Genomic DNA, 22,500 nt, shown 5'->3' with positions numbered 1-22,500 from the left:
GCTCCCAGGTTGTTTCCGTCAAGTTTCCACATTTACAACGAAGGGTTTCTTCATCTGCCTCGCGACGTCTTGTTGAAGGACCTTTTTTACCCCAGGATTTCTCTAGAAGGAATGATTCATGGAATGGATAATTTGACCATTGGGGGAGGCGCAGAATTCATAGTGACGGCAGAGGTATTCATAAGTGATGTAATAGGTTAATACTTATCATTATCTGGAAGAAGTTAGATGTATCTGGATTCAAGTTGTTTTCACCTTGGAGAGCTCAGATAATGCTGCTTTGCAGAATAGAAAGTGTAAACTCATAGCTAAGTGAAGTACGATCGTCCGGGTGACTTGGTCTTGAAAAGGACTGTTTTGGGTGACATTGACTGACGTTTTGATAACCTAAGCGGAAGTCATATTCAGTTCAGAGTCAAGTGATTTGTGTAACCTATTTTACCAAAAATACACGTACAGACATTAGACTAAAACGGATTGAAAAGCACCAATAATTGTTTATAGTTGTCACCGCCAATGACATCTAGGTTTAGCTGACAGTCGACCAATAACATCAGGACTTCGTGAATCATATCAACAACCACAATAGATATATTATATCATCCACTGACGTTACACAAACCGCTTGAGTCTGAAGATGACTTCCACTAAGGTTGTCAAAAGGGCATTCCGGCAATGTCACCCGAAACAGTCCATCTCTGAACAACACTCACCCGGACGATCGTACTTCACTTAATTATGACATGACTTCTGGGTTCAAACCATTTACGATTTTACCTAATCTATGAACTGGATCTGCAACTGCAGATGGCAATTATTCAAGTGGGTTGGAGCTTAAAACACATAGATAGAAATCACTGAATGAAATCGTGAAAACGTGTAAGGAGTATTTTACTTATACGGAATAATAATATTTAATTGGCCACGTTTGTTTCAGCCTCTTGAAACCGCGCTAATCGTTTTGCTTCTTTTAAAAATAAGAATGAGACCTCCTTTTTGTAAGGAAGAGTTTGGCCTTTTTACACTCCTGCTGTGAACAGAAGCAAGAAACAAACAAAGAAATCCGTGCTTAAAATTGTACTATGTTAACATACAAACACCAGCAATCTTTCAATATTCCCTTAAACAAAAAATTTAATATCCAGCAAAGCCTTAGGGAAAACGAGAAAAATTTAAGTTTCGTGTTATATGTTTCCGAATAACGAAAGGTTTCTCCCCATTGTCTTTGGTCCTCTTCTCAGGGTCAAACCCAGGGTTTTAGCAAGAAGACGATTAGTTTAAATTCACTGACAATTATGAACGGCGCCAAACTCTCGGCAGTGGACACTGTTACAAGCTCCCCGACAGTTACTCTCCTCCTTCATGAAAGCTTGAGAGTGATGGCTGGTGGCTCAATCCAAGGCAAATGGATCAACATCAGTGCTGGCGAGATAGAGGTTGAGGCATCTGGAGTTATTACCGCAGAGGAACGAGGATTGGGTGCAACAATAGGAACCGGAAGACCATCAGGTATGACGCCCTGGGCATACCCATTTCAGGTCTTACTATCCTGTTACTTCTTTTGCTGGCTTGTAAATTATTCATGCACGCATGGGCAATTAATGAGATGTTGTGGGAACTTTGGACCCCTCAAGAAATTTTAAAGATGAAATCAGTGGATAAATTTATGAAACTATCGTGGCCGTGAAGAAAGTGCATAAAATTATGTATTTGCTAGAGACTGCAAGCCATAAACTTTCGTTTCTCACATGAAAGAGTTGGTGCATAAGCAGTCTTTGATTTACAAAAAGTCTGTTTGGTTGCGTTCTTTCCCGTGGAAATCTCCTTAATTTCATTTAATGCATTGTCAGGCTCCTCCCTTTTTTTGGTGTTTTTTCATTGAGTTGTTGTTTTCGTTTACGGTCGTCTTTAATTTGTTTGCTTACTCATTCCTTTTTGTTCGTGGCTGGCTCACCTCTCTGTTTCTCCCATTATTTCTCCTTTCTCATAATCTTTTACTCCACATTGCCCTTTAAGGAGGAGACAGCTTGTTAAACGTTGCCGCAAAACTTCAATGCCCAAACTAACTTTTATTATGTAAAAGTAAATATAAGCCAAATTTATTTGGAGTTTGATCAGGTAACCTGATCCAACGGTTCAGCATTTACACTCGTCATTGCTATGTCTGCATTTTCTCTCGAATAATAAATCTTGAATCAAGTTTATCGTAACATTTCCCTCACTCCTCTAGGTACCGCGGGTGCCGGCCATGGTGGCCGCGGTGGGAACGGAGACTCCGGCTCAGTACCCGGTCGGTCTTATGGCTCTTTGTATCAGCCTCTGTCCCACGGAAGCGGAAGTACGTTATCCTCCGGGGGAGGAGTTATCAGGCTAGCGGCAAGGGATACAGTGACACTAGATGGTCTAGTCAGTGTAAACGGCGAGAATGCACACAACCAATCAACTGGAGGAGCGAGTGGAGGAAGTTTGTGGATCTCATCAAAGTTCTTTAAGGGCAATGGCGTCGTTCGAGCCTCAGGTGGAAGCGGGTTGTTTGGTACCAGTGGGGGCGGTGGAGGAGGACGTATCTCTGTTGATTTTGAGAACCGAACATTTAGTGGGAAAATTGAGGCGCATGGTGGATCAGGTACCAAAGAGGCAGGTGGCGCAGGAACCATATATCTCTATAATAAAATCCTAGACTACAAGCAGCTCATTGTGGATAATAACAATGTAGGTTCTCCTCTGACAGATGACATCACAGAAGAACGATATGACGGAGGGCGAACGTGGTTAACACCAGAACCCAACACAGTAGAAATGACTTTTGACGAAGTTGATATTCGGGGCCAATCACAACTCGCCGTTCTTACGAGTCCAGCTGCATCGCCCATTCGTTGGGACGTCGCAGGCATTCTCGGCGATCGTTCTGGAATTTTGCATGTCCGACCCAATCAGGAATTGAAAATGACATCTGACAGCCAACAACAGCAACCGGAGCTCCTGTGGGGTGTCAATGTATATCCCAGGGGAGATCTAAAACTATCCCAGGATCTCGTCGTAGATGGAATTAAGATGATCGTGGCTGGAAGTTTGAGTGGCGCTCAAAATGTCACAGTTGGCAATAAAGGGAAACTCATACTGAGGTTTGTTAAAGTGTCTATAACCTCAACAAACCCTTTCCGCTCAACATGTCGCTGCACTTTTCTAACATTAGAGAGATTAAGCATGACGTTTACGGCCAGCGGCAAACGGCAGGCTCCTGCTTGTCATAAAAGCGTGAAAATTATCTCATTTTAACTTGTCTCGTTCCTTTGAGAAGTTGCTTGATATATGGATCTAACAGGACAGAAATGAGCTAATATCAAGCAGGGTTCTTCCATCTTTGGCAAAACCCTAATTTCACTCCGACGTTTGCCAGATAAGTGCAAGGATCATTTCTCTCTTTCGACTATTTTTTTGGTTAGTGGAAGTCTCGTCTTCGAATTCATTGAGGCTCCTAAAGATTGAAAAAAAAAAAAAAACTAGTTGCAATTTGATCTACGACCGTGCAGGGAAGAAGTGCTGGTTTAATACCGGCTGCTTTGCATTTGAATATTTCTTTAAAGAAAGCGATGCAAAGTAATTTGTGACATCAATCTGGTATCGAACCCATTCCCTTTCAATGCATCTACTCGGTCATGGCTCAAACTATGATCACTTTTCACGTCTTTCAAAACGAATAAAAAAGTGAATTTTCAATAAAAAGGTACTGAAAACAACGCAATGTATTTCGGACGACGGATTTCGGAAAATAAGTAAAGTGAAAAAGTTTTTTGAGGTGATAGGCACTTTAAGATGCTGTGGTAGTTTGTTTCTAAATCAGTAGTGCTACGTCTTTGGATAACCATGTATGCTATAAGACAACCCTGGACATGGTCTTTTAGTTTGACTAGATACCCATAGGCCCCAGCGGAAAGTGGCAAGTTGGTCAAGCAACAGCGATCATCATTGACCGGTTTCAATTATGCCCATGATGCAAATCATTGTGCTGTTGACCGAACCCAATCTGAAGCTAAGTAATGTTTCTCTGGGATGGCATATTCAGGCTATTTCATTAAACGTTGTGTATTAGAGCGGTTTTCAATTTAGTGTCGAAAGTAATTAGATAATTACTTTAGTTTATGATTACTTCACTCAGTGATTGGTTCAAAGTTCTCGCGCCATTTTTTCAACCAATCAGAAGTGAAACCATAACCAATCGTGGCTCACGCGTGCACATTTTCCTGCGCTTGTGTCGGCTACGTGTAATTACTTCGAGTTTTGATTGGTTTGCCGGATTGTCTTAGTCGTTTTTGATTGGCCAAAGTAATTACTTTGGTTTTGGTTTTACGACACTCAATTGAAACTTGCTCTATCGTTATACTTATGACGGGACTCTAGTACCAGTCTAGTTTGGGCTCGGACCAAGATCTCGCGCTTTTGTGCTAACATCGCGTCTCCCATTGACAGGAGGCGGCGTGGGCCGGTGCTTAGGGCGTCGGGTTTGCATGCGGTTGCCCCGGGTTCAAATCCCGTTTTAATTTCTGGGGCCTGTTTCTCGAAAGTCTCGAAACTTTTCGGGGCATTCTCGGGTGTCACAGTTCCTTTTGTATCTCAAGAACGCAGAGGATTTAAGTCGTCAAACTTCACATACATATTTCTTTTAGTTAGCTTGAAAACATGTTAAAAGATCGCCTTTCCAAAACAAGCGGCTGGCAGTTTCACAAATGGGTTTTCGGGACTTTCGAGAAACGGGCCCCTGGTTTGTATTTGTTTACGGCTGTCCCGGATTCAAGTCTACCACGCTTTGTAAATAGCGAACTGGTCGCCTCCTGCCATTTGGGGTTTTTAATCGTATTTCTGTTGAATGTGAATTGTTTCTTTCATATTATTAAAACATAGGATGCCTGTAAACTATCTTGATAGCTAAGGGCACTTCCACTATAAACAAAGCATTTACAATTTTTTACATTACATTTTTTGACCATTGTACGAATGAATATAGACTTGTCATGAACACAACCGATCTCTTTTTAACCTATAGGGAACTCATCGCTCCAAACAACCAAACCTCCACAGACTTGAAATTCGATGCTATAGAGATCCAGGGTGGTGGCAGCATAGAGATACAAAGCGACAAGGAGGGGCTTTCGATAACGTGCACGACACTGTGGATACGCAGTGGAGCAATTCTTACTGCTTCTCGTCTGTCTATAGCTTGTGACTCTGTGACGATTGAACAATCAGGAGTTATTGATCTCAATTATAAGGCAAGTTTCTTGATCATGTCTTCTCTTATTCTCTTCGGTTGTCTTTAAGTACTGGTATTTATCACTATAATTAACTTATAACTTTTGTCTTTTAACTTTATATGTTTTTCTTTCTGCGGTCACTTTGTGTCGTCGAATTACCCTGGGTGGATTCTTCTATGCTCATGACACTTTGATTACGAAACCCACGGGAAGAAGGAAGGGGGAAAAAGTGACTCTTAAATTGTCTTTGTACCGACGACCGGTGGCTCAGTTGGTTAAGCATCGGGCTTTCGTCCGGGAGATTGCAGGCTCAAATCCCGGTTGGGCCAACGCTCAGGCGCCTTTACAGGCTGTTTTCTTGGCGATATCACCCGAGCGAAGGAATTGTAAACCGCCATGAGAAGTTATGTGATATGTGCGTTATATAAACCCATTACCATTACAACCTTTTAAATGATGGATATTTTCTCACCTAGAAAATCAGGAATCCTGGAAAGGTCAGTGAAGAAAAGAAAAAAGTAACTAAACACTAAAAATGGTTCACTCTTTCACCGTTCCCATTACGCTTGATATCACCAGGATTTGCCTGCTTAATACTGCAAATCACCAGTATTTTTTTATAGGTAGTTGGGTATCACAGGCGTAACATCGTTGATAGCGAACTTTCATTGCTATGATCCTTAGGCCGTTGTAGCTGGGCCTGGACCAGGAGCTGGACAGTACCATCATGGCGGATCCTCAGGAGGAGGCCACGGCGGGAGAGGAGGAAGAGGCCAATCACAAACCATCACTGGTGCCTTCTATGGAGACTTTGTAAAGCCCAGGGCATTCGGAAGCTCTGGTGGCGGCGAAAGCGGAGCCACTGAGGCGAATGGCGGTGGGGTTCTCCATATTGCAGCTCGTGAGAAAATGATTCTTAATGGTGAAGTTACAGTCAATGGAAAGGATGCTCTCAGGAACTCTGTTTATGGTGGAGGGAGTGGTGGCAGTGTTTTAATTGAAACAGGAAGCTTTGATGGGTCGGGTGTTATTCTGGCAAATGGAGGGGCCGGTGGAGATAATGGTGGAGGCGGGGGAAGTGGAGGGCGGATTGCTCTACATTATAACTCGTCCTTTTTTTCTGGAACTATTTTTTCCTATGGAGGTAGTTCCAGCATTGAAGTTGGGGCTGCAGGCACGATTTACAAGAAAAATAAAGTGACAGGTTTCAGTGTTCTTGAAGTTTTTAATCAAGGGAAACGAGCGTCCAAGGAGGAGATAAACAACTATTTTGATTTGAGAAGTGACAGTGCGCGAACGTGGTTAATATCAAGTTCCATGCCAATGGTCTCAGTTGCTTTGGATGATGTGAGCCTTGGTGCTACAGTATACCAAGGACTTGTTATTGATGAAGTTAGACTTGGTGGATCGGCACATCTTGCCATTGAACCAGATGGTTCCAACATTCGCTTTCACACATTCAGAAAGTTCTACGGTACCTTCGAAGGGGACAGCTTTGGGTTTGTGCATGTTGGGTCAAATCAGCTTGTCACCATTCCAAACACAAATTATTACATCCCAGTCAACCTGAAAATCTACCAATCAGGGTACATCAAGCTGCCAAACAGGGTTATGCTTCACAAGAACTCATTGTCACTTAACGCTGGTTACCTCATTGGTGTCACAGATTTGACAATTTCCCAGTGCAAAGTTACTTTTGGAGATAGTTCTGGAGCTCTCGATACCGGTACTCTTCAACCAATGCAGTTCACGTTTCAGACCATATCAATCATGAGCCAGGGCTCCTTGAAAATGTCTGCAGTCGATAGAAGGTATACACTGAGCACTGATTCACTTGTCATAAACGCTGGTGGAGAATTAATCGGACGAAATCTTACTGTAGTTGCTAAGTCTGTTACTGTAGACGAGTCAGGAAAAATAAGTGTCGATGGTGGAGGGCAAAGGTGTCCAAGTACGGATGTTTACCTTGCTGGCTCTGGAGGCAGCCATGCCGGTGAGTTTTGAAGTTTGGTTTGTTGTCTTCTATTTTTTACCTTCTTTGGGTACCAAAAATGTGAAAAAAATGGAAATGCTTTGTTTATAGTAGAAGTGCACTTAGCTATCAAGCTAGTTCACAGGCACCCCACTTTCAATAATTTGAAAGAAATATGATTAAGAACCCCAGCTGGAAGGAGGCAACCAGTTGGCTATTTACAAAGCGTGATAGAGTTGAATCCGGGACAACCGGAAACAAATCCAAGGCAGACGTCAGAATGGGATTTGAACCCAGGGACACCGTATGCAAACCCAACGCACTAACCACTAGACCACGCCGCCTCCCCAAAAGCGGTTAAAAACGCTTCGGGACAATTCGGTAGTCAGTTCGAGTCAAGCAATATCACAGCCATTTTGCGGAAGCGTTTTCAGGAATTGCTGTCATAATGTATGGCCGCAATGAAAGAGTGCAGTTTATTTTGAGAAATTCTGGGTTAGCTTCGAAAGAGGCCCTTACAACAAAGATGAGCCACAATGATAGTAACAAAGGAAACTGTTTCGAATACGTCAAGTACTGTTGATGACCATTCTTTGTCAGTAACAATAGTATACTAGCACTTCGTCATGTAAAATTTTCTCTGAAGTTTTCAATTCTTTAAAGATTTTTTGGGGTTTTTTGTACGATTTTTGCAGGCTTCGGAGGAATCGGGTTTGGAGGCACAAGGAAAGCTCCCTTTGATTCAGTGTTTTTTCCAACCTCATTTGGCAAAGCTGGGTATGCTGGAAGGTCTGACGTGAGCTGTAGCAGTGGTTATGGAGGCGGCTTTTTTAACCTTTCGGTCAGTGGCACGCTTCAAATTGATGGACAGATAACATCAAGGTCAGTGCGTCTTGAACTTGTTCGGAAATAAAGTTTTCTGCCTTTCAGTTGTAAACGTAAAGAGAAAAAGAGAAGCGTAACTTTCATTAGAAAAGCAAGGAGGCTAGTAACGCCTAGCCCCGCTTCCTACTTAAGCGGGACGTCACTAAGAAACTATAAAGTAACTGCAAAAATTTGGTTTTATCAACGGAGTTGATAATGTAAATTGGCCACCGTACAGAGATTCTAAAAGCTGACGTTTCGAGCGTTAGCCCTTCGTCAGAGCGAATCGAGGGATTATGGGTTACGTGTAGTTTTTATAGTAGAGTAGGAGCTACGCTATTGGTGGTAACATGGCAACGTGAAAAATAGGAATATATTAGTTAAATGAAAAGCGTTCGTTAATACCGTGAGGATTAAGGGTGCCGATTTGAAAGATGAATTTTTGTTCCAGATTCTTGCGGCTTTCCGTCGTACCTAGATGTAGGGAAAGGCCGCAGATAGCCATGTGTTTTTTGGAGTGGTTAGGCAGATTGAAATGGCGAGCGACTGGCTTGGATGCATCCTTGTCATTCTTCTCACGTAATATTATGAGGATCACAATTAGAGCTATGTGCCAAAAACGAATCGCACTTGACAAACAAATTCTTCATTGTCGCTCCGAACTTTCCAAAATCTGTCCAGCAATTTTAGTACAATCGATTCGCGCTAAAATCCGAGAACTTAATTCTGGACTGTTTGACCATTTACACCAAACCAAGACTCTAAAACTTCAACAATTAATAGGTCCGCAAATTACCGACGACACTACATTGCATAGCCATAATACCGTAATTACAATTCCAGAAAATCTTCCGCTTACTGACTCAGAGAAATCTGTTCTCAGTAAGGGCCTAAATTTTGTCCCTATTACCAAACGCACCAACGAATTTTCTATTAAGCAAGATGTCGAAAAATTCCTTCGCCGCGTTCAGTTAAAAGCCTTTTTTCACGACAAAGAGCATGATTCGGACACTTCTAATAAAGATATTTTTGAAACACTTCTAGTTCGCAAATCCAAATGGACTCCCCCAGAGGGACAATTTGCCTCTTTAGATTTTTTCACCAAAAAATGCCGTCACGACATTCACAAACTTAAATTCAATCGCAACACTAAATTTTCCAACCTTTCCTCGGAAGAGTGGGCGGCGCTTAAAAATCTTAGTAAACGCAACGACATAGTTGTCAAATCGGCCGACAAAGGCGGCGCGGTAGTTGTTTGGCGGTCCGACCTTTACCAAAAAGAAGCTTTGCGGCAACTTTCGGATACCTCGTTTTATGCCAAAATCCCTAAAGATCTCACTTCCAACAATCAAAAACTTGTCAAAGATACCATTCAAAATCTTATAGTTAATCAGGAATTACCGGACACTGCCACTAATCTTATCATCAACACCCCTAGAACTTCGTGCATTTACTTCTTGCCTAAAATTCACAAACCCAACAACCCAGGTCGCCCTATCGTTTCTGCCTGTAGTTGCCCCACCGAACTCATTTCTAGCTACTTAGACAGGATTATGACGCCTATCGTCAAATCTTTGCCATCATACATTAAAGACAGTACACACGCACTACAAATTTTCCGCGATTTCAATTTCTCCGGCCAAGACAAACTTATTTTCACCATGGACATTACATCTCTATACACAGTCATTCCTAATAGCGAAGGTCTTCAAGCACTTAAACACTTTTTCGATCAACGCACTGTCAAAGAACCTAGCTCGGAAACGCTCCTCCGCCTTGCCGAACTAGTTTTAACGCTTAATTGTTTTTCATTCGCCGGCAACTATTACAAACAAATTAATGGTGTAGCGATGGGCACAAGAATGGGACCTAGCTATGCCAATCTTTTTGTAGGATATGTTGAACACCAATTTTTTAGTCAGTACAACGGCCCCAAACCTGAACTCTACGGCCGTTACATCGACGACTGCATCGGCGCTATTTCATCCAGCAGAGAAGAACTCGATCAATTTATAACCTCCGTCAACTCTTTTCATCCGGCTCTTAAATATACCTGGGAAATTTCGGAAACTTCATTGGCTTTTCTAGATATCAACGTTTCTATTAGAGGCAACGTGCTATGTACTAGTGTGCACTACAAACCTACTGATTCACACAGTTATTTGTTGTATTCATCGTCACATCCATCACATGTCAAGAACTCCATCCCTTATTCTCAATTTCTTAGACTTCGACGTCTATGTAGTGATGACTCCGATTTTTCCAGCAAATCAGAGGAGATGTGCCAGTTCTTCGAAAAACGTGGCTATCCTGTCTCTGTGGTCAAAGCGGGCCATCATCGCGCCCAACAATTTGATCGACAGTCATCGCTACAAACGTCACAAAAAGATAAGAATGACAGAATTCCATTCACCCTCACTTTCCATCCTCATAATCACGCAGTCAAAAGCATCATTCTTAGTAATTTTAAATTACTCCAAAATGATCCCGAGACTGGTAGAATCTTTTCGCAACCTCCACTTATTTCATTCAAACGCGACAAAAACGTAGGCAACTTTTTAGTTAGAAGCGCGCTCAAAACTAACGAGCAACCCGGCACTTTCAAATGCGCGCGCTCACGATGCAAAACTTGTCTTTTCATTGTTAACACTAGCAAGATATCGGGACCTAAGCGATCTGTTAAGATCACCGATCGTTTCACATGTACCTCCGCAAATGTCATTTATTGCATAACCTGTACGTTATGCAATAAATTATACATTGGTGAGACAGGTAGACGACTAGGTGACCGATTCCGCGAACACCTTCGCGATGTTGAGAAGAATGACAAGGATGCATCCAAGCCAGTCGCTCGCCATTTCAATCTGCCTAACCACTCCAAAAAACACATGGCTATCTGCGGCCTTTCCCTACATCTAGGTACGACGGAAAGCCGCAAGAATCTGGAACAAAAATTCATCTTTCAAATCGGCACCCTTAATCCTCACGGTATTAACGAACGCTTTTCATTTAACTAATATATTCCTATTTTTCACGTTGCCATGTTACCACCAATAGCGTAGCTCCTACTCTACTATAAAAACTACACGTAACCCATAATCCCTCGATTCGCTCTGACGAAGGGCTAACGCTCGAAACGTCAGCTTTTAGAATCTCTGTACGGTGGCCAATTTACATTATCAACTCCGTTGATAAAACCAAATTTTTGTATACTACTTCCCCACCGACGCAGCACCACAGTTTCTTTAGAAACTACCCCTTCATTATAAAGTAACTGCGTTTAATACAGTAAAGGAAACAATATCGAGTGAGGTCTGTTACAATGTTGTTCAAACCACTGCATTTTTAGTAACTTCTCTTCTACCCGCTTCATTTTTAACAGCGGCCAGAATGCGAAAACCTCAGAAAGTGGTGGCGGTGCTGGAGGCAGTCTTTTTATCAATGCAAGTATTATTGAAGGCGCAGGAGCCTTTGACGTCCACGGAGGTGATGGCGGAATCTCATCAGGCGGAGGTGGAAGTGGCGGTATAGCTGCACTTTACTACAAGTCGTCGTCACTTTCTTTTTCATACACACTACATGGTGGCAGCGGGAAGAAGATAGGAGCGTCTGGATTGCTGTACTTAATGAAGACACAGAGTCAATCCGAGCATTCACAGCTTATCGTACAGGGAAACAATGTGTTAGACAATGCGTCGCCTACTGTGCTTGTTTGTGACCCTAAGCAAATCGATTACACTTTTGATGAGATAACACTCTTAAAAGCGAGTACTTTTGGAATGATAACGTGCTCTCCGGGAAGTCCTATGACCCTTATCACTAAGAAAATAACTGGCGACAAATCGGCGTTGCTTGTTATCAAACTTGATCAAGATGTTTACATCGGCGTCACGGGTTTAGTGTTGCCTACGATGGAGCTCGAATTCAATGCTAATATCCAAGAAGGCGGAACGCTATCCGTCCCTCCAAGTTTCGTTATTGCAAGTCATACCCAAATAAATCTCGCTGGAAGCCTTGTTGGAATATCAGACCTGACCATCGCCAAAAGAGGAAAACTTGTACTCACGTACCCTGGGCATACTGGCTTTAGACAAACGCCTCAACAAGGAAAGACTTCAGTACAATTTTCTTCCATTCGAATCAAGGATGACGGGAGTCTAACGACTACCTCGCCAAACCAGGTAAAACTTGTTGCCACTGACCTCGTACAGCTGGATTATGGTGCAGTTCTCGCTTCTGATATACCTGTTGTGACAAATAATGAACGAGTGCAGCATACAATTGGTCCGTCTCTAAACAGGGAAGACTGTCCTCATGGATACGAAGTCGTTGCATTTGCATCGAAAACGTTGTATAACCCCTGTGGTGTGGGCAAGCACGTATACCAAAAAAGGAACGAGTCATACCTAATTTTCAAGAATGTTTCAGTTCCTATTTCCGTAAACGAGACCATCTATGTTATAATGAACGAAACACGTTACAACGTGACCTACTACATCGCATGTGATTACGAAAACTTCGTACTTCTTTCTGGTCAGTCGTGTTCCCTGGGACAAGGAAACTATAGTTACACTTCTTTGGATATACAAGGAGGAGCTACCATTTATATTGAGCCAGGAAACACAAGAAGTGTGTTTAGCACCTTGTCTGTCTCTAAGCTTACCGTATTTTCGGGTGGATCAATTATGGCTAAGACATCAGCTTTTGAGAACTCCATCCCAGCATTTTCCGGCAATGGTGGTAGCTATGGTGGACTCGGTGGTGGCGATATTAACTATTCTCTCTACGGTAACATCTCACACCCTACTGACTATGGCTCAACTGGTGGAGGGACTCATCAAAACCGTGGACGGGGCGGTGGTATTGTAATTCTTAAAACCGGAGATCTAATAAACGATGGACTTATTGATGCTAGTGGCGGGCCAGGAACTTCTGGAAGTGGTGCTGGAAGTGGAGGGAGTATCCAGGTGTTAACAGATTTCCTCACAGGGTCTGGTACCTTCAGAGTGAGTGGCGGAGATGCGAACTCTCCAGCTGGTGCAGGAGGCGGTGGAAGAATAGGAATAACTGTTCTCAATGGGCAAAGTGCATTTCGTGGGGTTTTTGATGCTGCTGGTGGTAATGGACATCTAGCTGGTGCCTCGGGAACGGTACTCGTTCGTGATTTGAGGCAAGGCACAATCTATGAAACGCTAGTTTTCTGGAACAAAGTGAGTGGATACCCTCCAGCGCGATTACCCAACTCAACGTCCCATACCTTTGATGAAATACGCATAGTAAAGCATGGAACATTTTTGTCAAATGCCTTGACGTTAAGTACGAAGTGGCTCGTTACAGATGGAACAGGTAAAATCACAGTCTCTTCTGGAAGTCGGATGGATATTTTTAATTTGCTGCCATCATCCAGGCAATTTGCCTGTGACCTTGAAATCCAGGCTGGCGGGTCTATGTATTTTCACACTCAACCAACGTTTGCAGGTCCAAGTTCGCCCAGTGTTGTGATAAGAGGGGTTTTGAGTACGAACGAACCAATACTTGGTAAGTCCAAGATCTTAAAAGTAACTTCGACAGGAAAACTTTGGGCCACCAGCTTGAAACTCCTGGCAGGTTCCTCGGTTCAAGTAGACGCTGATGGTAGAATCAAGAAAAGTTTTTCAGACATGCAGTTTCATCTCACTTCATTGCGACTGGATACGAACGCGCAAATAACCTTTGCTCAAGGAAATGTCACCATGAAGGTAGACTCAATACATCTTGGTCAGGGAGCCACAATCACGTCTAGTGCTGATATGAAACTTCTTAATGTAACAGCCACGAATATGATTATTGACAATCAGGCCAAGATATTGTGTGACAGTGGAGGCTACCTCGGTGGTCCAGGTGCTGCTCGAAGCTCAGGCAGTGGGTGTGGTCATGGAGGGGAGGGTGGGGGAAGCCTAGGAGGAAAGTCCTACGGATCTGTATTTGAGCCGCAACATTACGGCAGCGGTAAAAGCGCCCGTGGTGGTGGAATCATTCTGCTGGACGTTAAGGAGAAATTCACTTTGTATGGATCTGTTAGTGCCAATGGTGCAGACCATTCTAGTGGCGGTGCTAGTGGAGGTAGTGTTTTATTGCAGACGAGGACTTTGTCGGGACATGGTGAGATTGCTTCTAACGGTGGAGCAGGTCTGGGTGCCTCAGGTGGCTCCGGTGGTCGCATTGCATTGTATGTTAGAGATAAATCTTCCTTTACTGGAAGAATCAACTCTTTTGGCGGATGTGGATCTGCATGTGGTGCAGCTGGAACCATATTTATACGGGAGTACGTCGTTGGTTTGCCTCGTAACTCTACAATCGTGGACAACGGAAATAGAAAAACCGAAGCAAATACCATTGTCATGCATGAAAAGAAAGTGTCTTACACAATGCGGCTCCTTAAACTCGTTAATGGTGCTCGACTTGAAGTAGCAAATATAGAGCATGCCCAAATGAAGATCGAGATTCAGGATCTTGAAGGGGATGGAAGTGGAAGCCTTCACGTACATCTCAATCAAACACTTACCTTAGGTGCTGGCAAGGCTGTGACTTCACGACCATTTATGTTTCCGTGGGCGATGATCGTGGATAAAGGAGCAATTCTAAATCTTGCGCCAGTATTTTTCATAACAAGAACAGTTGTTTCCCCTTCACTTTATTTAGCAGGTAAATTAACGGGCGGGCAAGAAGTTGTTGTTGGTCAGGGCGCTTCAGTAGTCATTGCGAAAACTGGAATTATTGGTACGTTTGCCAATACTCCTGGAACGTATTCTTTCCGTTCGCTTAAAGTTTCAAGTGGAGGTTACATACGATTTGAGGTAGATAGCAGTGGCAAGGTTCCCGTTGAGCTCCGATCAGTCTCTATTGATGTTGGGTTTGGAGGATCTTTGGAAGGAAGGTACCTTAAAGTGAGAACTCCGCTATTAAATGTTGCATTCAATGGTACTCTACGTTCTGATGGCTTGGGGTATCCTGCAGGACTTGGCATCGGAGCGGGTAGTTCATATCCGTTAACGGGTGGCAGCTTTGGCGGCTGTGGTGGGGGTAACACTTTACAAAGATGTAAGGTGTACGGTTCTTTGTTTACAGCGAGCGAATTCGGAAGTGGAGGAGGTACATCACAAGCCCAGAGTAATGGTAATGGCAATGGAGGCGGTATTATAGACATCGATGCTTCCGTTTTGATTCTTGATGGTGTGATATCTTCAAACGGCTGGAGTGCAGACATGAACCGTGGAGGAGGCAGTGGAGGTAGTGTGCATATCACAGTTACAGAGAAAATAAGGGGCCGTGGAAGCATCAGAGGTGACGGAGGTGATGGATTCAGTAGCGTTGCAGGGGCAGGAGGTGGCGGTCGTATTTTTTTATTAATCACCGGTGAGGACAAATATGGCGGCATTTTCAGTGCTCGAGGAGGTAACTCTCAAAGAAACAGTGGGTCACCGGGCACTGTTTACATCGAGGTTGGAAGAACGGCGCTTCGCAAGAAAAAACTTTATCTCTCGAACATTGGCATAACATCAACCTCTTTACTTCCTGTGCTGCTTAATGAATCATCCGTAGCCTCTTATCATTTTCAAGAGCTCCATCTATACGGCAAAGTCACACTTCAATTAGAAAAAGATATGCTAGCTGACAAGCTTCTGACAGACTCTAATAGTCTTATCTATGTTCGAGATGACGTCATATTTACGGCCGAACCAAGTTCTCGATATCTACAGCCTTATTGTAGCTTTCATGTGGACCCTGATGGAGAGATCCGTGTACCAGATGAGGTAATGTTTCTGGGAAGTAACAATGTCTTTAAAGGAACTTTAACTGGAATCCTGGATATGGTTATTGGGGACAACAGAAGAGTTAGCTTCTCGGCTTCAACTCGCACAGCTCGTTACATTGATGGCCAGTATACTTTCATTACAAATCGCGGCGAATACAGGTTTTTCTCACTAAGAATAAAAAATGGTGCGTTTTTGACCTTTGATAATTCTAAACTGAAGAAAGTCCCATTTACGGTTGGGAGACTGGAGCTAAACTTTGGCGCGGTTCTGCAAGTGAGTTGGCTGGAATTAAAGGCCTCTGATGTCGTTATTCACTCTGGAGCAGTATTAGATCTGTCTGGCCAAGGACAAGAACATGAGGAAGGCCCTGGAGCTGGAGGGAGATATCAGTCGGTTGGAACTGGTGCTGGTCATGGTGGCTATGGTGGACTAAACACTGGAAATTTGGGAACATGGTATGGATCAGCTTTAAATCCAAATGTAACAGGAAGTGGGGGTGGTAGCTCTACACATGGTTCCGGAGGGAAAGGAGGCGGTTATCTTCATTTAAAAATCGTTAGAGAATTGCAACTCGAGGGAACAATAAAGGTTGATGCAACAAGTGCACAAGCCACGAACAGTGGCGGTGGCAGTGGGGGAAGTATTTGGATTTCAGCAGATGACATTCTGGGCAATGGGTTACTCAGTGCTAGAGGTGGAAATGGACATAGTCTGGGAGGCGGAGGCAGTGGAGGACGCATTGCCATCTACTTGGGGAAACCAATAAGTTTTGAAGGACTCTTGACTGCAGAAGGTGGCACTGGACAAGAAGCTGGTGCTGCAGGGACTCTGTACATTCTCGATAACAAGAAGCTAATTCCACGAAAGCGCCTTTGGATCAGGAACCTCAAGACAGCCAGTAAAAAGCCAAAAACAGTTCTTTATGAAGCGGGCATCGTCAACTATCTCTTTGACGAACTTCAGCTTGTAGGAATGACTCGATTTGAGATTTACAATTTGCAACGACGTTTCCAAAATATACGAGTCACCGACTTTTTGTCCGATGGCCTTGGGGAAATTGCTCTTAGGGAAAACCAGACAATGTTGGCGGAGGTTCTCGAGGCCAAAGAGAGTCACCTGACACTAACGACTAACATCTACGTCGAAAAGGGTGCAAATTTGGTGATGGCTTCGAACCTAACTGTGGACGGTGCTACTCTTACCGTGGATGGTAAACTATCTAATGTTAGGCATCTTGTTGTTGAGTCAGGGAGCGCTGTGAAATTCGGAATAACCTCACAGACAACCCTCATGGAGAACAACCAATTTGTCTTTCAGAGTGACCCAGGAACACAACAGTTCGCAAGTGTCACGCTTAAAAGTGGCTCTGATTTTGGAGCCCCTTTGAATCTAAAACTCAGTGTTGGAAACTTAGATCTGAAAAGTGGAGTTACTCTTCGTGGAAAATTTGTGGAAATCAGATCCACGACGCTACTTATCAGACGTGGTGCAACCTTAACGACTAACAATAGCATTGAAGAGGAGGGAAGTGTCGGTGGCAGTGGTCGAAGTTCAGGTAATGGTGGTTCTGGTGGCGGACATGGAGGCATGGGTGGGGTGGGTTATAGTGGATTGGTTGGTGGCAGTCCGTATGGCTCACTGTATGAGCCAGATCAACCTGGAAGGCCTGGGGGCGATGGCAATGCGGCAGAGACGGCAGGTAAAGGTGGTGGAGTGATCTGGATTGATACCGATACTCTGGATAACGATGGATTTATAACAGCCAATGGAGGAGATCCGTCTACGGGGAGTCGTGGTGGTGGAGGAAGCGGTGGAAGTGTTTACATTTCCATAGAAGCAACCTTCTCTGGGACAGGAACAGTCTCTGCTAACGGTGGCAGGGGAGATGGTGCTGGGGGATGCGGTTCTGGTGGTCGCGTTTCCGTTTATCTTAAGTCCAAATACGCGTACCGTGGAATTATACAAGCTCTCGGTGGCATATCAAGCAGCAGTTCATCTTCTGGTGGTCCAGGCACGGTTTATATCCAAGACGTCCGTCATAAGTTATCCTATAATCAATTACAGATTGACAATCAAGGGCAAAACTGGGAAAGCTACGTCACACTAAATGAGAGCAAGACCTTGTACCACTTCAGTGAACTTCATATGGTTCGCAAAGCGTCGTTACGAATCTTACCAAACTCAAACATGGCAAATACTTTAACTTTGAGCATTGTCAAGCTTTACGGTGACCGTTCAGGTCTGTTACACCTTTATGAAAACCACAAAGCAGTGATTGAGGTTGTTGAGGCACAACTGACCACAACTAAGACTCCAGTGAACTTGAGAGTCGATAACGGAGCTGAAGCTGTCATGGCCACCACTGTTTATATTGTTGGTGATGGCGCCGTCGCTTTACAGTGCAACGGTACACTGAGTGGTATTCGTAACTTGTACATTACGCAGAGACGGGTCGTTAGACTTCAAAAAGGCTCCAAGACTTCAAGAGACAATGAACGGCCAGGGACGTTTATGTTTTCCAGCGTGAAGCTATTCAGTGGCAGTTCAGTGACACTGGAGGATGAAATAGAGATGAAGATAATTGTTGGTTTCTTTAATGTGAAATTTCATGCGGCATTAGAAGCCCATCATTTGGACATTTTAACTTCCAGCCTAGACGTAGAGACCGGAGGACTGGTTAGCGCGGGAGGTGCTAACAAAGCGCGACAGGCTGTTCCTTCAAGTGAAGTATCGTCACTTTCAAGAGGATCAGGAGCGGGACATGCCAGTAACGGAGGGGCCGGCTACCAAGGTGCATCCGGAGGATCCTATTATGGCTCTCTCTACCAACCAAAATATTCCGGCCGCAGAGGTGGGAGTGGACCAAGTGATGTTGGAGGGAGCGGAGGAGGATATGTCATGATACAGGCGGGAAACTTACTCATCAATGATGGCACAATAACAACTGCTGGCCAAAGTGCTGTAGTCGGTGGCGGCGCAGGTGGAGGAAGTGGAGGAAGCTTGCTTTTTACAACAGACACGTTTATTGGTAAGTCTCTGTTAATTGTAGTCTCTAGACAGTTGCCATGTGTGCTTTTCCTTGTCTGCGTGTGAGATAATTATGAACCTGGCATGAAACCTAGGTCTTATGAAGTCACTGTTCTTTCACATGGATTCAATAAACTATTTGAACCATTTTTTCTTCTTTCTTTAGGTTACGGAGAGCTGAACGTCAATGGTGGGAATGGAGGTGGATCAAGCGCTGGAGGTGGTGCTGGAGGCAGAATTGCAGTCTATGCAAACACTAACACTTACAGAGGAACGTACCTGGCATTTGGTGGAAGTTCTTCTTCAGGCACTTACGGAGGACCCGGCACTGTGTTTCTGCAAGATATTCGTGCCAAAAAACCGTTTACACAGCTAAGGTTAGGACTTAAATTAGTCCACATTTTAAGTGAGTTTATTCTCGTAAAAATTCTGTAGCTTTCTCTAAATTTGTAGACTGCATCTCGAGTCATTTTTATTTCGACTATTCCAAGTATGTAAGAGCTGTTCACAGTCAGAAACAAGAAGAGGAAGAGATGACCAGAGCAAAGGAGAGAGAAGCATTCATCTACTTAAAGGAACTCACTCGTAGAAAGTTCGTGACGGAGAGGGAATATTTGCAAACGGAAGTACATGTTTTTCAAAGGTGTTCAGTATTGCAAGGCATTGAAACGAAACAATTAAAGCACAGAATTTTTTCAGATATTCGGCCACCGTAGCTCTTAAAAAGCAGTACATGAAAGCATGTTTTTTTTATGTGTTTTACCACCTCTATTCAATGGAGACAAGGCCGCTTATATAAGGATTTCAGTTGCGTACTAACTTATCTATTGACTACCTTTCTGTTTTGCTGCACAATCATCCTTTACTAATATAATGTTTTTCGTTATCAATAGAATTGACAATTTGATGCGATCGGTTCAAGATCCAGTCACAATAGATGAAATAAACATAACCTCCAACGAGTTTTCGGAGGTTCATCTCTTTCGAAGAGCGGCGCTTAACATGGCTGTACGACAAGAGAGATCGGTCCTGAAAATGGAACGCTTGTTTGGAGATCGAACAGGTCTTCTGCATTCACGTGCTAATCAAACAATCTACCTGGAAGCTTCCAATACCGCGCACAGCGTCTCCAAACCGGCAGTCAACTTGCGAGTTGACAAAGACGCCGAGATGGTGTTCGGTGCTTCACTGTACGTTATCGGTGATGGAGCAAAGAGTACAGGACAAATACCAGGTGATTCATCTTTTACACTCGATGGACGAATGATTGAGGTCACGCATTTATTCGTGACCAAGCGGTTGAAGTCAAGATTTCATTCGCACGCTCATTCGGCTGACATACATAATGGAACAACCACTGTTTCAGCACCAGGGACCTTTGTACTGGCCACGTTTGAGATTCAAGATGGTTCTGAGGTATTTTTCCCTGATTTCCGTGGAATGCAGTGCGAAGTTGGTCTAGTGCACATGAAGTATGGCTCCGTTATCGTCGCTGATAGTTATCGCGTTAGCATCACATCTCTTCTTCTTGAAACCGGAAGCACGATTACCGCATCTGGAAAAGATCGCCCAAGTTCTTACGACCCTTCGGCCCTTCCAAGTTCCTGTAGAGGATCCGGCGGAAGTTATGGTAGCAAAGGTGGAAAAGGTATGTTTTAATTATGGCAATTATTAGTACCATTGTTGATTATTGTTGCACCACAGACATATTATATTGTGGGCTCGGAAAAGTCACGGTTTGGATACGTTCTCCCGTGCTTCAACCTCGTTCCCAGGGTCCTCCCTCTTCTTCCCTCAACAAAGTAACCCGGGTTGCGGGTGGGCAACTCTCTACTAAATTCTTTGCAGATTCCATAAAGATAATTGAAGGGAGGGATAGGATGTTTGCTCCGTTGTGTAATTTGACGAAAGTAAACATTTCCCATACCACGAAACTAAGCGTCTGTAATAGTGAGAAGGTATTTAGCAGTATAATTGTGGTAGTGTTAAAACAACTTAAAAAGGAAAACATCTCATTTTCGGTTCGAGGCCATTCGGATGTTCATAGATTTAGATTACTCTCCGTTGTTTTGCTCTGTCTCTTTCATCGGACAAAAGTGGGTGGAGAGCTGTAGATCCTTAAACTGTATGCATGAAACGTGTATCAGTGATTAACCAGCATGACAGCAGGTCAGATAGTTAACCCTCGATGGAAATGGTTTCTTTTGTTTCGGTGAAAAAACAAGGTTACTGATCACGTGAGTGAAAACACCCTATTGCCCTAACGCGTATTTTGTGTCAAATCACAGAATAAGTGTTATGCAAGTTAGGTACAGAACACTAAGAATTAATAAGAACGAGCTACATATGCAGGCGCAAGAACGTGTTGTTTATTAGTGTCCTTTTTGCTATTAAAGGGTACCAATGATGAGGATTCCACTGAGATTGCGTATTTTCCTTAACCGTATGCTTGCTTCACGGCTCGCTATTGTAAATGGCAATCATCACATGTCGGCGTTGTTGAAACGAATACATTTTGGGTTGTTTCTGTAGGGCATACTGGAATAAACGAGCTCGCAGCCCATGGAAGCATTTTTACACCTGATCATTATGGCACCGCTGGTTGCCAAGGAAATAGGGACGGTGGTAGAGCAGGAGGGCTCATTACCATGGAAATCGGAGATGAACTGTACGTCGACGGCACCATCACGACTGAAGGACAAGATGCTTCCAGTGGAGCGAATGCTGGAGGTGGCAGCGGCGGAAGCGTTTGGATCAAGAGTGGGCGATTCAGCGGGCACGGCTTGATTACTGCTAATGGCGGTGCAGGAGATGGTGGCAACTCGGGCGGAGGATCAGGTGGTCGCATTGCAGTTTATTTGCTGACAGAGAACAAGTATCTTGGCGATTACACTGCTATCGGCGGAAGTTCAGGAGACGAGTCCAAAGACGCGACTCTGTACGCTGGAGGACCCGGTACCGTGTATCTTAAAGACTCGCGAAATAAGTACCCTCACACACAACTGCGAATTGATAACAAAGGAAGAACGTGGGACCATTATGTGACTGTCAATGAAAGCTTGATGTCGTACACATTCGACCAAATTTATCTTATGAGGAAGGCTGCGGCTCACTTGTTACCAGATGGCAAGCCTTTGAACCTGACCGTGCATAAGGTGCAAGGTGATAGAACTGGGCTGATCCACGTGCACGCTAACCAGACCCTCAAAGCAGAATTCTTAGAATCAGTGTACACCATTACAAGGACTCATGCCAATTTTATTCTTGACAAAGATTCAAATGCCATTATGGCGACGTCTGTGCACATTGTTGGGCGCGGTGACGTAGCGTTTGAATGGAACGGTCGCCTGATCAACGTGCAGCACTTTTATGTGGCTTACGAACGCACAATAAAGATAGGGTTTTACGCTCACACCGCGAGCACCGCAGCTGGAAAATATCGATCTATTGATAGTTTTGGCACATTCCGGTTCTCAACACTTGAATTTGGCAGCGGGACAGTGATACACTACCCACCTCCCATGGGAGTTCGTTTCATCGTTAGTCTTCTGGTATGTTATAATATTATATATATATATATTTATTTGGA

General features: G+C 43.8%; 1 protein-coding gene across 1 annotated transcript in view; it reads left to right on the top strand.

Annotated features, from left to right (window-relative positions):
* Positions 1-22,500, top strand: part of LOC137971437 (uncharacterized) — a 178,359-nt gene that overhangs the window by 89,975 nt on the left and 65,884 nt on the right. Inside the window, 10 exon segments of the mRNA XM_068818265.1 lie at positions 1-174; positions 1,242-1,509; positions 2,231-3,125; positions 5,045-5,270; positions 5,937-7,245; positions 7,920-8,106; positions 11,471-18,912; positions 19,078-19,288; positions 19,805-20,559; positions 21,444-22,462. The exon segment at positions 1-174 is cut by the window's left edge and continues 618 nt beyond it. Of these exon segments, the coding sequence (XP_068674366.1) occupies positions 1-174; positions 1,242-1,509; positions 2,231-3,125; positions 5,045-5,270; positions 5,937-7,245; positions 7,920-8,106; positions 11,471-18,912; positions 19,078-19,288; positions 19,805-20,559; positions 21,444-22,462 (12,486 nt within the window).

The sequence above is a fragment of the Montipora foliosa genome, chromosome 9 (genome assembly GCF_036669935.1).
Source record: "Montipora foliosa isolate CH-2021 chromosome 9, ASM3666993v2, whole genome shotgun sequence".
NCBI lineage: Eukaryota > Metazoa > Cnidaria > Anthozoa > Scleractinia > Acroporidae > Montipora > Montipora foliosa.
The sequence above is the reverse complement of the archived record's forward strand: the minus strand, read 5'-3'. Positions and strand labels throughout refer to the sequence as shown.